The following is a 17,164-nucleotide window of genomic DNA, read 5'->3' on the forward strand; positions in this document are numbered from 1 at the left end:
GGAAATTATTCCACTTTTAGCACCTAGACACTCATTAGCTTAACACATTTTTCCAAATTCCTCTTTACTCCAAAATCTTTCAGTTTTTAGAAATTTTCGTAGATAAACTGTTTTTTCTAAATTGAACACCCTTTCCGTAGAGTTAATTTTCAGGAAAATCGGTGAAAAATTGGAGACATTATTCAGGTTCTCTTAGATAAACTCACTAGTTTGACACATATTTCCCTTTTACTCTGGAGTTTTCCAGTTTATCAAAATTTTCATAGATACACTTTTTATTCTAAATTAAAAACCCTTTCCATAGAGGCAATTTTCATGAAAATCGGTGGGAAATTGGGGAAGTTATTTCAGTTCTATTACTTAGACGCTGATATTAGTATGACACATTTTTCAAAAATTCTCCAACTTAATTTCAAATAACTTTGAAATTTTCCATTTTTTCAATATTTTTGTAGATACACTTTTTGTTCTAAATTTAAAATTCTTTTCATAGAGCCAACCTTCATGAAAATCGGTGAAAAATTAAGGAAATTATTCCACTTTTAGCACCTAGACACTCATTAGCTTAACACATTTTTCAAAATTCCTCTTTACTCCAAAATCTTTCAGTTTTTAGAAATTTTCGTAGATAAACTTTTTTTTCTAAATTAAACACCCTTTCCGTAGAGTTAATCTTCAGGAAAATCGGTGAAAAATTGGAGACATTATTCAGGTTCTCTTAGATAAACTCACTAGTTTGACACATATTTCCCTTTTACTCGGGAGTTTTCCAGTTTTTCAAAATTTTCATAGATACACTTTTTATTCTAAATTAAAAACCCTTTCCATAGAGGCAATTTTCATGAAAATCGGTGGGAAATTGGGGAAGTTATTTCAGTTCTATTCCATAGACGCTGATATTAGTATGACACATTTTTAAAAAATTCTTTAACTTAATTTCAAATAACTTAAAAATTTTCCATTTTTTCAATATTTTTGTAGATACACTTTTTGTTCTAAATTAAAAACCCTTTCTATAGAGGCAATTTTCATGAAAATCGGTAAGGATTTAGGGAGATTATCACAGTTTTTCCACTTAGACACTTATTATTAATTGTGACCCAATTTCCAATATTTTTATTTACTGATGCCCCGCTCTATTAATTCTCGCTGTCAATCAGCCATGACGTTTGTCACATGACAAAAACAAACCAAACGTCAAAACCAGCTGTTGGAGTGACGTTTGACGGCTCCCACGTGACCAATTGTTTATCAACAAACGAAACGCCACGTGACCAATTCGTGACGTCAAATGAAACGAACCAGGGGGATGAACGGGATAAAAGGGCTGAAAGAGGGTTGATGTCAAATGTAATGGCCTCCGAATGGTCCGTAAATTACAAAACACAAAGTCGCCCAGTAAAAAATCGAGAAAAAGCGACCCGGATGCCACGCATAATGTGATGTTCGCCCCCCGAAGCTACGGTTCGGTTCACAAGCGTAACCTCTACATCGTATCCTTCCCCTTGATATTTTTATTTACCATTTTACGTTCTTTGTTGTATCAGATTTTTTTGATCCTTCGTTTTGTTTATTGTCGTTCGTCGAATTATTTCGTGCGTACCACCGCCGGTGATGAGCGGCAGCGTGGTTGCGACGAAGTCGAATCTAATCAGTGCATTTTAGTCGAGGAAATCACCACCGAGATGGCTCAAGTTAGGAATGTGGGGCCCGGCCCCGGAGACCCTCTGTTAGCTAAACAGAAACACCACCACCGTAGGGCGTTCGAGTACATCTCCAAAGCACTAAAAATTGATGAGGAAAACGAAGGTTAGTTCACTTATTTTAAGGGGTTTTTGCCTCTGTATTGGCTCTAGTTTCTTGCGGCCTGATCGAGACAATCACACCCACAGTAAATTTATAAACAATAAAAAAGGAGAGAAGATTATTTATTCACCGAAATTATTTTATAAAAACAGGCCAAAAAGACTTGGCCATCGACCTCTACCGCAAAGGAATCACCGAACTAGAACTGGGCATTGCGGTGCAGTGCTGGGGTGGGCGCGGGGAGGTGTGGGAGAGGGCGCAGCGCCTGCACGAAAAAATGAAGACCAACCTGGCCATGGCCAAAGATCGCCTGCAATTCTTAGGTAAGTAGTGCACCCCTTTAATAAAAAATTAGTGTTTGTTTGTTTTTCTTTGCGATATTGTTTATAGAAAACCTGGGCCACATTCAGCACCTAGAAATTGAACCTGAGCCCAGTAGAGTTGCCTCGAAACCTTCTCATATCCCGGCGTTAAAATTAAACGTTCCTAAGTCATTTCCAGGTAGATTTTTGGTTTTTTTTTTTTAGTTAGTTGCTTTTTAACCCCTTGCTATTTGCTTTACCGTTAGTGCTATGTAATAAACATTGTATTAAATTATTATGGCTTAGAATTAGGTCATATATCAATTTTACTATCTGAGACTTGCATAAGGTGTGACATTGCTTTGTTCATTTTTTATTTGCCTTCTCCTTCAAGGAGTTGAACTGACAACTATTAATCTGTCTAACTGTCAAGTGTCATAATTTGACAGTCGAACAAATTTGACACTATGGCTAATCTACACATTAAAAGAGATGCTGTCTCTCTCTTTCTTATTCTGAACTTTTAACTGACAACACCATTTAAATTAATTCTGACTTGTCAAACTGGATTTGACAGATGCTTACAATGTTCCCCACTCCTGTTATTATTTGACATTTGACAGTACATCATGCATTTGATAAATCTTCTCAGTCATATTCATTTTTAGAGAGTTTCACCTTTTTTGGGTAAATTTAGGATTCAAAAAGAGACAAGTTGAAAAACCATTAACATGACAACTCTTAATCTGTCAAGTGTCATGATTTGACAGTCGAACAAATTGACAGTATGGCTCATATAAATCTATAGTAATCTATAATTAGTTCTTACCTTACATGTTGAAAGAGATGCTGTCTCTCTCTTTCTTATTCTGACCTTTAATTGACAACACCATTTAACTTAATTCTGACTTGTCAAACTGGATTTGACAGATGCTTACAATGTTCCCCACTCCTGTTATTATTTGACATTTGACAGTACATCATGCATTTGCTAAATCTTCTCAGTCATATTCATTTTTAGAGAGTTTCACCTTTTTTGGGTAAATTTAGGACTCAAAAAGAGTCAAGTTGAAAAACCATTAACATGACAACTCTTAATCTGTCAAGTGTCATGATTTGACAGTCGAACAAATTGACAGTATGGCTCATATAAATCTATAGTAATCTATAATTAGTTCTTACCTTACATGTTGAAAGAGATGCTGTTTCTCTCTTTCTTATTCTGAATTTGTAATTGACAACACTTATTAAATTAATTCTGACTTGTCAAACTGGATTTGACAGATGCTTACAATGTTCTCCACTCCTGGTATTATTTGACATTTGACAGTTCATCATGCATTTGATAAATCTTCTTAGTCATATTCATTTTTAAAGAATTTCGCCTTTTTTGGGTAAATTTAGGACTCAAAAAGAGTCAAGTTGAAAAACCATTAACATGACAACTTTTAATCTGTCAAGTGTCATAATTTGACAGTCGAACAAATTGACAGTATGGCTCATATAAATCTATAGTAATCTATAATTAGTTCTTACCTTACATGTTGAAAGAGATGCTGTCTCTCTCTTTCTTATTCTGAATTCTTTACTGACAACACCATTTAAATTACTTCTGACTTGTCAAACTGGATTTGACAGATGCTTACAATGTTCCCCACTCCTGTTATTATTTGACATTTGACAGTACATCATGCATTTGATAAATCTTCTCAGTCATATTCATTTTTAGAGAGTTTCACCTTTTTTGGGTAAATTTAGGACTCAAAAAGAGTCAAGTTGAAAAACCATTAACATGACAACTCTTAATCTGTCAAGTGTCATAATTTGACAGTCGAACAAATTGACAGTATAGCTCATATAAATCTATAATTAGTTCTTAAACTTACATGTTAAAAGAGGTGCTATCTCTCTCTTTCTTATTCTGAACTTTTAACTGACAACACCAATTAAATTAATTCTGACTTGTCAAACTGGATTTGACAGATGCTCACAATGTTCCCCACTCCTGGTATTATTTGACATTTGACAGTTCATCATGCATTTGATAAATCTTCTCAGTCATATTCATTTTTAGAGAGTTTCACCTTATTTGGGTAAATTTAGGACTCAAAAAGAGTCAAGTTAAAAAACCATTAACATGACAACTATTAATCTGTCAAGTGTCATAATTTGACAGTCGAACAAATTGACAGTATGGCTCATATAAATCTATAGTAATCTATAATTAGTTCTTACCTTACATGTTGAAAGAGATGCTGTCTCTCTCTTTCTTATTCTGAACTTTTAACTGACAACACCATTTAAATTACTTCTGACTTGTCAAACTGGATTTGACAGATGCTTACAATGTTCCCCACTCCTGTTATTATTTGACATTTGACAGTACATCATGCATTTGATAAATCTTCTCAGTCATATTCATTTTTAGAGAGTTTCACCTTTTTTGGGTAAATTTAGGACTCAAAAAGAGTCAAGTTGAAAAACCATTAACATGACAACTATTAATCTGTCAAGTGTCATAATTTGACAGTCGAACAAATTGACAGTATGGCTCAGATAAATCTATAATTAGTTCTTACCTTACATGTTGAAAGAGATGCTGTCTCTCTCTCTTTCTTATTCTGAACTTTTAACTGACAACACCATTTAAATTAATTCTGACTTGTCAAACTGGATTTGACAGATGCTTACAATGTTCTCCACTCCTGGTATTATTTGACATTTGACAGTACATCATGCATTTGATAAATCTTCTCAGTCATATTCATTTTTAGAGAGTTTCACCTTATTTGGGTAAATTTAGGACTCAAAAAGAGTCAAGTTAAAAAACCATTAACATGACAACAATTAATCTGTCAAGTGTCATAATTTGACAGTCTGGCTCATATAAATCTATAGTAATCTATAATTAGTTCTTACCTTACTTATTGAAAGAGATGCTGTCTCTCTCTTTCTTATTCTGAACTTTTAACTGACACCATTTAAATTAATTCTGACTTGTCAAACTGAATTTGACAGATGCTTACCATGTACCCCACTCCCCTGGTATTATTTGACATTTGACAGTACATCATGCATTTGATAAATCTTCTCAGTCATATTCATTGGGAAAATTTAGGTTAAAAAACCATTAACTAAGAATTTTATTCCGAAAACTTCCACCACAAATGTCAAGTCCATTGTCAAATGTCAATTTACCCCACTGTCACATCTCTTCTACAGTCTTCTAATGCGCCAGTTGCGCAACGTTTTTCTACGCGATGTTGCGCAACACTGTCTGCACAACGCTCTCCCTATTTAGTTCCCTCTTATGCTTGCAGCCTCAGGAAGAAAACTAACGGTAGCGGGCAAACGACCGGCCAACTCGCAACTGTCAAAGAGCCAAACGCTGCCGCGGTCGATGGGGTCGCGCTCCGCCCCAGTGCAGCCGGTGCGCCCCTTTAACAAAGTCGCCTCCACCCCCCCGGCCATTAAGAAGCAGCTGAGCATCCCGGGGGTGTCGTCGCCGGCCAGAAGAGTCAACAACGCCAACAATTCCGGTAAGTCTCGACCTTAACATGATTTGCCACCGAGGTCACCGGATTTAACCCCCATTAGATGTTTTCACATGGGGCTATTTGAGGTCGAAAGTTTATCAGTTGCAATAAATATTGTATGAATTTTAATTTTTTAATGTTAATCACCAAACATGATATACAAAATTAATGTTGACCCCCTAATTTCTACTTGAGATCCCTCCCAAGCAGCACACGATGATAGTTGAATAAACGTTTATTTTTGGTTTACACCAGATGTACATTTTTGTTTGAACTTCAACAATAGATATTGGATAAAATATCCTCGTGATATACGTTGAGATATTTAATATTATTTTTATGTTATTCCGGTTTAATAAGAAGATTTATTATATGTAATATACGATTAATTCATAGAAGTTGAAACGTTTAAGTATGATGTATTGTATACTATTTAAAGACGTTTACAAATGAGCTTCTAAATGTATACACTTACTATCAACAAAATGTTGAATTTTTAGTTATAGAAAGCCAGTATAAAACCTTTATTTTAATAGTTTAATGATTGTATATAGTATACTACAATTTACGCTTAAATTGTGGGATTCTATATATTTTATTATGGTCCTTTGCATGATGGATTTATTTGGCAGTTTATCATTCCTGAAGATTGATAGTTGGTGCCAAATCAAAAAACTTCCAATTTTTCAATATTTCCCTTTTACTCTGAAATTTTTCAGTTTTTCAAAATTTTTATAGATACACTTTTTGCTCTAATTAAAAAATCCTTTCTATAGAGCCAATTATCATGAAAATCGGTCAAAAATTAGGCACATTATTTCAGTTTTTCCACTTAGACACTTTTATTAGTTTAGCACATTTATCAATATTCCCTTTCACTCTCAAGTTTTCGAGTTTTTCAAAATTTTGATAAATACAATTTTTGTTCTAAATTAAAAAGACTTTTCATTGAGCTAATTTTCATGAAAATCGGTGGAAAATTAGGGAAATTGTTCCAGTTTTTTCACATTAGACACCCGTTAGCTTGACACATTTTCTAATATTGTTCTGAAATTTTCTAGTTTTTCAAAATTTTCATAGATACACTTTTTGCTCTAATTAAAAAATCCTTTCTATAGGGCCAATTTTCATGAAAATCGGTCAAAAATTAGGCACATTATTTCAGTTTTTCCACTTAGAGACTTTCATTAGTTTAGCACATTTATCAATATTTCCCTTTCACTCTCAAATTTTTGAGTTTTTTAAAATGTTGGTAAATACAATTTTTGTTCTAATTTAAAAACACTTTTCATAGAGCCAATTTTGATGAAAATCGGTGAGAAATTAGGCACATTATTTCAGTTTTTCCACTTAGACACTTTCATTAGTTTAGCACATTTATCAATATTTCCGTTTCACTCTCAAATTTTTGAGTTTTTCAAAATTTTTGTAAATACAATTGTTGTTCTAAATTAAAAACACTTTTCATAGAGCTAATTTTCATGAAAGTCGGTGGGAAATTAGAGAAATTGTTCCAATTTTTCCACATTAGACACCCGTTAGCTTCACACATTTTCTAATATGGTTCTGAAATTTTCTAGTTTTTCAAAATTTTCATAGATACACTTTTTGCTCTAATTAAAAAATCCTTTCTATAGAGCTAATTTTCATGAAAATCGGTCAAAAATTAGGCATATTATTTCAGTTTTTCCACTTAGACACTTTTATTAGTTTAGCACATTTATCAATATTTCCCTTTCACTCTCAAGTTTTCGAGTTTTTCAAAATTTTGGTAAATACAATTTTTGTTCTAAATTAAAAAGACTTTTTATTGAGCTAATTTTCATGAAAATCGGTGGAAAATTGGCGAAATTATTCCAGTTTTTACATTGTTTCTCATTAGGTTGACACATTTTCCCATAAGTTTCCTTTTACTTTGAAATTTTCAAGTTTTTCAATATTTTTATAGATATAGTTTTTGTTTTAAATTAAAAATCCTTTCCACATAGCCAACTTTCATGAAAATCGGTGGCAAATTGGCGAAAGTATTCTAGTTTTTTCATTGTTTCTCATTAGGTTGACACATTTTTCAATATTTCCCTTTTACTTTGAAATTTTCAAAATTTTCATAGATATACTTTTTGTTCTAAATTAAAAATCCTTTCCACAAAGCCAAGTTTCATGAAAATCGGTGGAAAATTGGCGATATTATTCCAGTTTTTTCATTGTTTCTCATTAGGTTGACACATTTTTCAAATTTTTTCCTTTTACTTTGAAATGTTCAGGTTTTTCAAAATTTTCATAGATATACTTTTTGTTCTAAATTAAAAATCCTTTCCACAAAGCCAAGTTTCATGAAAATCGGTGGAAAATTGGCGAAATTATTCCAGTTTTTACATTGTTTCTCATTAGGTTGACACATTTTTCAATATTTCCCTTTTACTTTGAAATTTTTAGGTTTTTCAAAATTTTCATAGATATACTTTTTGTTTTAAATTAAAAACCCTTTCCGCATAGCCAAGTTTTATAAAAATCGGTGGAAAATTGGCGAACTTATTCCAGTTTTTCCACTAACATCTTGACACATTTCTCAAAGTTCCTCGCTACTCTTAAATTTTCCAATTATTTAATATTTTCATTAATACACTTTTTGCTCTAAATTAAAAACTCATTCCATAGAGCTAATTTTCATGAAAATCGATGGAAAATTAGAGACATCTCTTAGTTTTTCCTCTTGACACATTTTCCAATATTTTTCTGTATAAAACCTTTATTTTAATTGTTTAATAATCGTTGATATGGATATATATTTTATAAAGAAATTAATTTTTATTATTTTATAAAGAAATTAATTTTTATTAATTTATAAAGAAAATTGAACGTCTTTTCAAAAGATGTATTACAACACACCCCTTCCCATGAAGTTGTAAGGTTGAAAATTTAAACAAAAAATTGTTTTTCTAGAATCAAAAATCTCTAAAAACTAGCGCTAAAAGTATTAAACGATGGTATTGTTTCAAAATCTGTGACTGCGCAAACTCAAGTTGGCAATTTCAAGCTTAGCAGTTATAACTAGAATAAAAAGACCTTTAAAATAAGCACAGTCAAAATCACTTGACCCCCACTCCTGTTTAAGATTTTAAGGGCGGTTGCAACTCCCTAAAACCAAAGATTGAAGGGTTCCGAGCGTTTTTTAAAAAAGGGCCCCAAACCTTGCCGGACCGTTTTCGATATGTGTGTGTTTTTTAGCCAGATTTCGTTAAGTCCAATAATATCTGAAAACATTTTAAATTATCTATATTGGCATATCTCTCGTAAGTTCCATCCCAATATCTTAGCCTGGACGGACACATTTATAGAATACGCTCTTTAATGCGCAGGTCCTACTCAAGGGCGACAAGGTGGCGCCCGCGGCCGCTCGCCCACCCTAAAGGGCGTCGACCCGAAACTGGCGCAGTGCATCCTGGACGAAATCGTGGAGGGGGGGCCGCAGGTCCAATGGGAGGACATCGTGGGCCAAGAGACCGCGAAGCAGGCCCTGCAAGAGATGGTCATCCTGCCCTCGCTACGCCCGGAACTGTTCACCGGTCTGCGCACGCCCGCCAGGGGCCTGCTGCTGTTCGGTCCGCCCGGCAACGGGAAAACGTTACTCGCCAGGGCGGTGGCGACCGAGTGTCAGGCGACTTTTTTCGCCATCAGCGCCGCCAGTTTGACCTCGAAGTACGTCGGCGACGGGGAGAAGATGGTGCGCGCCCTCTTCGCGATCGCCCGCGAACTGCAGCCGTCGATCATTTTCATCGACGAGGTGGACTCGCTGCTGTCCGAGCGGTCGAATAACGAGCACGAGGCGAGCAGGCGGCTGAAGACCGAGTTCCTGGTCGAGTTCGACGGGTTGCCGAGCAATCCCGAGAACGAGCGGGTAAGTTTGAAATTTTCGGTTTTGGGGGTGGTTGCCTAGGTTGCGTCCGCCATTTTGTCTCAGTGTTTTTAGAAAGAACAGCACAGCGGGGCAGAATTTATGAATTATGTCGAAAAGTGTTCGGTTATAAAAAAAAGGTATTTAAATATTTGAAATTCTACCTAAAAATTGCTTTTTCTAATAATTCTATGTCTATTATACAAGGCGTTTTATATAGAACGGCTTATAAATATATAACATCTCATTCAGAGTGCGTCCCCTGGATACAAGTATGTGAAAACCAACTTACCTTCTTTTCAATTGGTAACTAAAATGCTCCGGTCATTCCACAAAATTCATTTAAAGAAAAATATATTAATCCTTCATGTTTCGGACATATAACATGTCCATCATCAGGGATCTATAAAGAACCAAGGAAACTTATAGGATAAAGATTCAAAATTTTAAATTACAAAAGGTATTAAAATCACTTACACAAATTGAGGGTTTTCGTCAATACATATTAAAGATATAGTGCCTCCGGCAAAGGTTAAAACAACTAACAATGAATAAAAATGGCATCTACAATAATGATAAAAAAGCTTAATTAATAAATAAATCTGAGAAATCCATGGTTTCCATTTGTGATTTTTACTATTTTCACACTTTCCAAGATTTTCAAAATTTTTCATAACTTTGTTGATATTTAAGATAGAAACATGATTCAAAGACTGACATGTGCACCAAGTTAAATAGGACTTATCCTGTAACTACGTAAAAATCTGAGAAATCAATGGTTTCTGAGATAAACTGCCATTTGTGACTTTTACTATTTTCACACTTTGCAAAATTTTCAAAATTTTTCATAACTTTTTTGCTATTTAAGATAGAGACTTGATTTAAAAACTAGCATGTGCTCTAAATTAAATAGGACTTATCCTGTAACTGCATAAAAATCTGAGAAATCAATGGTTTCCGAGATAAACTGCCATTTGTGATTTTTACTATAGTCACACTTTGCAAGATTTTCAAAATTTTTCATAACTTTTTTCCTATTTAAGATAGAAACTTAATTCAAAGACTGACATGTGCTTCAAGTCAAATAGGACTTATCCTGTAACTACATAAAAATCTGAGAAATCCATGGTTTCTGAGATAAACTGCCTTTTGTGATTTTTACTATAGTCACACTTTGCAAGATTTTCAAAATTTTTCATGATTTTTTTGCTATTTAAGATAGAGACTTGATTTAAAAACTGGCATGTGCTCCAAGTCAAATAGGACTTATCCTGTAACTACGTAAAAATCTGAGAAATCAATGGTTTCTGAGATAAACTGCCTTTTGTGATTTTTACTATAGTCATACTTTGCAAGATTTTCAAAATTTTTCATAACTTTTTTGCTATTTAAGACAGAGACTTAATTCAAAAACGGGCATGTGCTACAAGTCAAATAGGACTTATCCTGTAATTACACAAAAATCTGAGAAATCAATGGTTTCTGAGATAAACTGCCATTAGTGATTTTTACTATTTTCACACTTTGCAAGATTTTCAAAATTTTTCATAACTTTTTTGCTATTTAAGATAGAGACTTGATTTAAAAACTAGCATGTGCTCCAAATCAAATAGGACTTATCCTGTAACTGCATAAAAATCTGAGAAATCAATGGTTTCTGAGTTAAACTGCTATTTGTGATTTTTACTATTTTCACATTGCAAGATTTTCGAAATTTTTCATAACTTTTTTGCTATTGAAGATAGAGACATGATTTAAAAACTGGCATGTGCTCCAAGTTAAATAGAACTTATCTTGTAACTACATAAAAATATGAGAAATCAATGGTTTCTGAGATAAACTGCCATTTGTGATTTTTACTATATTCACACTTTGCAAAATTTTCAAAATTTTTCGTTACTTTTTTGCTATTTAAGATAGAGATTTGATTTAAAGACCGATATGTGCTCCGAGTTAAATAGGACTTATCCTGTAACCACATAAAAATCTGAGAAATCAATGGTTTCTGAGATAAACTGCCATTTGTGATTTTTACTATTTTCGCACTTTGCAAGATTTTCAAAATTTTTCATAACTTTTTTGCTATTTAAGATAGAGACTTAATTCAAAGACTGACATGTGCTCCAAGTCAAATAGGATTTATCCTGCAACTATATAAAATCTGAGAAATCATTGGTTTCTGAGATAAACTGCCTTTTGTGGTTTTTACTATTTTCACACTTTGCGAGATTTTCAAAAATTTTCATAACTTTGTTCCTATTTAAGATAGAGACTTGATTTAAAAACTGACATGTGCTCCAAGTCAATTAGGACTTATCCTGTAACTGCATAAAAATCTGAGAAATTAATAGTTTCTGAAATAAACTGCCATTAGTGATTTTTACTATTTTCACACTTTGCAAGATTTTCAAAATTTTTCATAACTTTTTTGCTATTGAAGATAGAGACATGATTTAAAAACTGGCATGTGCTCCAAGTTAAATAGAACTTATCTTGTAACTACATAAAAATATGAGAAATCAATGGTTTCTGAGATAAACTGCCATTTGTGATTTTTACTATATTCACACTTTGCAAAATTTTCAAAATTTTTCGTTACTTTTTTGCTATTTAAGATAGAGATTTGATTTAAAGACCGATATGTGCTCCGAGTTAAATAGGACTTATCCTGTAACCACATAAAAATCTGAGAAATCAATGGTTTCTGAGATAAACTGCCATTTGTGATTTTTACTATTTTCGCACTTTGCAAGATTTTCAAAATTTTTCATAACTTTTTTGCTATTTAAGATAGAGACTTAATTCAAAGACTGACATGTGCTCCAAGTCAAATAGGATTTATCCTGCAACTATATAAAATCTGAGAAATCATTGGTTTCTGAGATAAACTGCCTTTTGTGGTTTTTACTATTTTCACACTTTGCGAGATTTTCAAAAATTTTCATAACTTTGTTCCTATTTAAGATAGAGACTTGATTTAAAAACTGACATGTGCTCCAAGTCAATTAGGACTTATCCTGTAACTGCATAAAAATCTGAGAAATTAATAGTTTCTGAAATAAACTGCCATTAGTGATTTTTACTATTTTCACACTTTGCAAGATTTTCAAAATTTTTCATAACTTTGTTGCTATTGAAGATAGAGACATGATTTAAAAACTGGCATGTGCTCCAAGTCAAATAGGACTTATCCTGTAACTACACAAAAATCTGAGAAATCAATGGTTTCTGAGATAAACGGCCATTTGTGATTTTTACCATTTTCACACTTTGCAAGATTTTCAAAATTGTTCATAGCTTTGTTGCTATTTAAGATACAGACTTAATTCAAAGACTGACATGTGCTCCAAGTCAAATAGGACTTATCCTGTAACTACATAAAAATCTGAGAAAGCAATGGTTTCCGAGATAAACTGCCATTTGTTATTTTTACTATTTTCATACTTTGCAAAATTATCAACATTTTTCAGAACTTTTTGGCTAATAAAGCTAGAGCCTTAATTTAAAAACTGGCATGTGCTCCAAGTCAAATAGAACTTATCCTGTAACTACATAAAAATGTGAGAAATCAATGGTTTCTGAGATAAACTGCCATTTGTGATTTTTACTATTTTCACACTTTGCAAAATTTTCAAAATTTGTTCGTAATTTTTTTGCTATTTAAGATAGAAACTTGATTTAAAGACCGATATGTGCTCCAAGTTAAATAGGACTTATCCCGTAACCACATAAAAATCTGAGAAATCAATGGTTTCTGAGATAAACTGCCTTTTGTGATTTTTATTATAGTCATACTTTGCAAGATTTTCAAAATTTTTCATAACTTTTTTGCTATTTAAGACAGAGACTTAATTCAAAAACGGGCATGTGCTACAAGTCAAATAGGACTTATCCTGTAATCACACAAAAATCTGAGAAATCAATGGTTTCTGAGATAAACTGCCATTAGTGATTTTTACTATTTTCACACTTTGCAAGATTTTCAAAATTTTTCATAACTTTTTTGCTATTTAAGATAGAGACTTGATTTAAAAACTAGCATGTGCTCCAAATCAAATAGGACTTATCCTGTAACTGCATAAAAATCTGAGAAATCAATGGTTTCTGAGTTAAACTGCTATTTGTGATTTTTACTATTTTCACACTGCAAGATTTTCGAAATTTTTCATAACTTTTTTGCTATTGAAGATAGAGACATGATTTAAAAACTGGCATGTGCTCCAAGTTAAATAGAACTTATCTTGTAACTACATAAAAATATGAGAAATCAATGGTTTCTGAGATAAACTGCCATTTGTGATTTTTACTATTTTCGCACTTTGCAAGATTTTCGAAATTTTTCATAACTTTTTTGCTATTGAAGCTAGAGACTTGATTTAAAGACCGACATGTGCTCCAAGTCAAATAGGACTTATCCTGTAACTATACAAAAATCTAAGAAATCAATGGTTTCCGAGATAAACTGCCATTTGTTATTTTTACTATTTTCATACTTTGCAAAATTATCAACATTTTTCAGAACTTTTTGGCTAATAAAGCTAGAGCCTTAATTTAAAAACTGGCATGTGCTCCAAGTCAAATAGAAGTTATCCTGTAACTACACAAAAATTTGAGAAATTAATGGTTTTCGAGATAAACTGCCATTTGTGATTTTTACTATTTTTTACAAGATTTTCAAATTTTTTCATATCTTTTTTGCTATTTAAAAACTTGGGGATGGGTCACGTACCGAAAAATACGCGCGTAAAACAGTGTCGACACTTATCGATCAATCCGGTTTTCGGTCAATGCCAGAATTGCTGCTACTCAATTCACAGCTTAGCACGATCTTCTCCTTTTCTCCCACTCTTTTCTCATTCGTATTTAATATAAGGAAAGATATGTATAGTTCAGGAATATACAAAAGGTGGGAAAAGGAAAAGATGTAAGGCAAATTATGTAAAGTAAAATAAGTTATTAGCAAAACGCGTATTTTTGAATGCATAAATATTAAATACGAGTAAAGAATTAAATTAAAGTTAGAGTATCACTAAGTATTCATTAAGAGAAAATTAAAGTTAATAATTATAAGCATGTGATGACGAAACACTAATAGTCGTATGAAAAAAATGCAAGAGACCAAAAATTTAAATTTTTGTATGGTTTATTTTTTAGTGTAGCTTAATTTTTAAAAAAATGTATGTACACATAAAATTTTGGCCGTCAAAAGTGTGCACCCCCTCAGTTTACCCCTTAAAATTAGTTTTACGCCTTTTCTAAGATAAAGAGTAAATAGATCGCATAAAATAACGGGTGTATTCCAAATTTCGTTAAATTTGATGCAAAACTGTAGACACAGTTTTAAAAAATCGATTTTTTTACACTTCTTGCGATGGCTGTAGCTTGAAGGGGGTGCATTTTAGGACCCATGTTTATAGGAAAAAGGAGTCTTATTTTGACCTCAGGAATACGCCCTTAAAATATATGTACTGAATCTTGAAACACCCTGTATAGTTAACTTAAAAAAATAAAGCCCATTTTTTCAAAATTTTTCATGGTATACAATATCTCGATTTTGGATTAAAAAAAAAAATATTTCTTTCTTGGGGTTTTTCAGTGGGGATGGTCAGTTTAGGGCTTGCATTAAAATTTGCTAATAACAATTTTAGGAAAAAAGTCATGCGGTGTGAAACACTAATTTTCTTTTAATATCTCGGCTTTTATAGCTTCTATCAATTCGTTGATGGATTCTTTTATTTACTATTCTTTTCCTTCTTTTTTTTTCGCACAACTTTTTGTTATTAGTTTCTCGGTCTGATGTTCTTCTGTATGGTTAGTACTACCTCTATGGGTTGACTTACCTCCCGCCATTATGAAAGTCCTCTCTAATAATTAACTGGTTTACTAACCGTAATTAATTCGGATTCACATCGGCCTTATTCGAGTAAGATTAATAGAAATGCACTTTTAAACTTACATATGTATTAAAGCACAAATTGTTGGTGAAAATATGCCAGATATATAGCCAGAAAAAATCCGAAGCTCGCAATGTGCTACCAGTCAGCTGCAAGCTACTGAATTTGATAAACTATAATGATGTTACTCATACTAATCTATAAAATATTTATTACAAAACAAAATGGCGGCGCGTCAACGGTATGCCAACTGTCCTACGTCTAACGTCAAACACTTGACAGATCCTAGTAATGGCGGCAACCAACCGGCCGCAGGAACTGGACGAGGCGGCGTTGCGACGTTTCACGAAACGCGTTTACGTGACGTTGCCGGATCTGGAGACGCGGATCGCCCTGCTGAAGAAGCTGCTGTCGAAACAGGGCTGCACCCTCACGCAGCAGGAACTGAAACGGTTGGCGACCCTGACCGAGGGCTACTCGGCGAGCGACTTGACCGCCCTGGCGAAGGACGCGGCTCTTGCGCCCATTCGAGGTGAGTGATGGTTTTTTTTTTGTTGAATGTCCCCGCCAATTTTTGCGCTATTCGTCTTGAGTTTGTCGGTTTTGCAGAGTTGCAACCGGAGCAGGTGAAGCAGCTGGACCCGAGCGCGGTGCGAAGTATCACGATGGGCGACTTCCTGGACTCGCTTAAGCGGATCAGGCGCAGTGTGTCCCCGCAAAGTCTCGTCGGTTATGAGAAGTGGTCGCTCCAGTACGGGGATGTTTCCATTTAGGTTTCTTTGATTTGCCATGTTGCCAGTTTGTTTGTTTTCTTTTTTTTTTTTGAGAAGTGACCAATAAAAAGGAGCCTTTTGTTACGTTTCCGGTTTCGCTTTTCTGTTGTCTGTGATAAGTGCGTTTTATTATATTTGAATTTTGCGTCGTCATAAGTATTTTATTCCAATAAATAAAATTGTAAACCTTTTTATCTTTATTTATTTTACAATTTCAGGCACTTCAAATAAGTCGGACTACCTCCCATTCAAATTACGGTATTATTGTTTGTTAAGATTTTTAAAAATTTTCATAACTTTTTTGCTATTTAAGATAGAGACTTAATTCAAAAACTGACATGTGCTCCAAGTCAAATAGAACTTATCCTGTAACCACATAAAAATCTGAGAAATCAATGGTTTCTGAGAAAACCTGACCTTTATGATTTTTACCATTTTCACAGTGTGCTGAATTTCAAAATTTTGCATAACTTTTTTGCTTTTTAAGATAGAGCCTTAATTTAAAGACTGGCATACGCTCCAAGTCAAATAGGACTTATCCTGTAACTACATAAAAATCTGAGAAATCATTGGTTTCTGAGATAAACTGCCATTTGTGATTTTTACTATTTTCACTTTTTGCAAGATTTTCGAAATTTTTCATAACTTTTTGCTATTGAAGCTAGAGACTTGATTTAAAAACTGACATGTGCTCCAAGTCAAATAGGACTTATTCTGTAACTACATAAAAATCTGAGAAATCATTGGTTTCTGAGATAAACTGCCATTTGTGATTTTTACTATTTTCACTTTTTGCAAGATTTTCGAAATTTTTCATAACTTTTTGCTATTGAAGCTAGAGACTTGATTTAAAAACTGACATGTGCTCCAAGTCAAATAGAACTTATCTTGTAACTACATAAAAATCTGAGAAATCATTGGTTTCTAAGATAAACTGCCTTTTGTGGTTTTTACTATT

The 17,164-nt window shown here is 33.3% G+C and overlaps 1 protein-coding gene across 2 annotated transcripts; it reads left to right on the forward strand.

Annotated features, from left to right (window-relative positions):
- Positions 1-1,304: 1,304 nt before the first annotated feature.
- On the forward strand, positions 1,305-16,396 carry LOC126747242 (spastin). 2 transcript variants are annotated; one of them, XM_050455756.1, is made up of 7 exons: positions 1,306-1,809; positions 1,959-2,129; positions 2,197-2,307; positions 5,429-5,647; positions 9,004-9,542; positions 15,716-15,965; positions 16,043-16,396. In XM_050455756.1, exons 1-7 carry the CDS (start codon positions 1,365-1,367, stop codon positions 16,204-16,206), a joined length of 1,899 nt encoding a protein of 632 aa, XP_050311713.1. In that variant the 5' UTR covers positions 1,306-1,364; the 3' UTR covers positions 16,207-16,396. The 2 variants fall into 2 exon arrangements, with proteins under 2 accessions (XP_050311715.1, XP_050311713.1); XM_050455758.1 differs by lacking the exon at positions 2,197-2,307 and having other exon boundaries at positions 1,305-1,809.
- Positions 16,397-17,164: the final 768 nt, after the last annotated feature.

This window comes from Anthonomus grandis, chromosome 19, assembly GCF_022605725.1.
Source record: "Anthonomus grandis grandis chromosome 19, icAntGran1.3, whole genome shotgun sequence".
NCBI lineage: Eukaryota > Metazoa > Arthropoda > Insecta > Coleoptera > Curculionidae > Anthonomus > Anthonomus grandis.

Bases quoted from the DNA above. Each gene is read 5' to 3' on its own strand.
- LOC126747242 (XM_050455756.1), top strand. From the start codon at position 1,365: ATGGTCCGTAAATTACAAAACACAAAGTCGCCCAGTAAAAAATCGAGA. The intron at 2,308-5,428 runs GTAGATTTTTGG...TTATGCTTGCAG, and splicing joins CGTTCCTAAGTCATTTCCAG to CCTCAGGAAGAAAACTAACG. The intron at 9,543-15,715 runs GTAAGTTTGAAA...AACACTTGACAG, and splicing joins GCAATCCCGAGAACGAGCGG to ATCCTAGTAATGGCGGCAAC.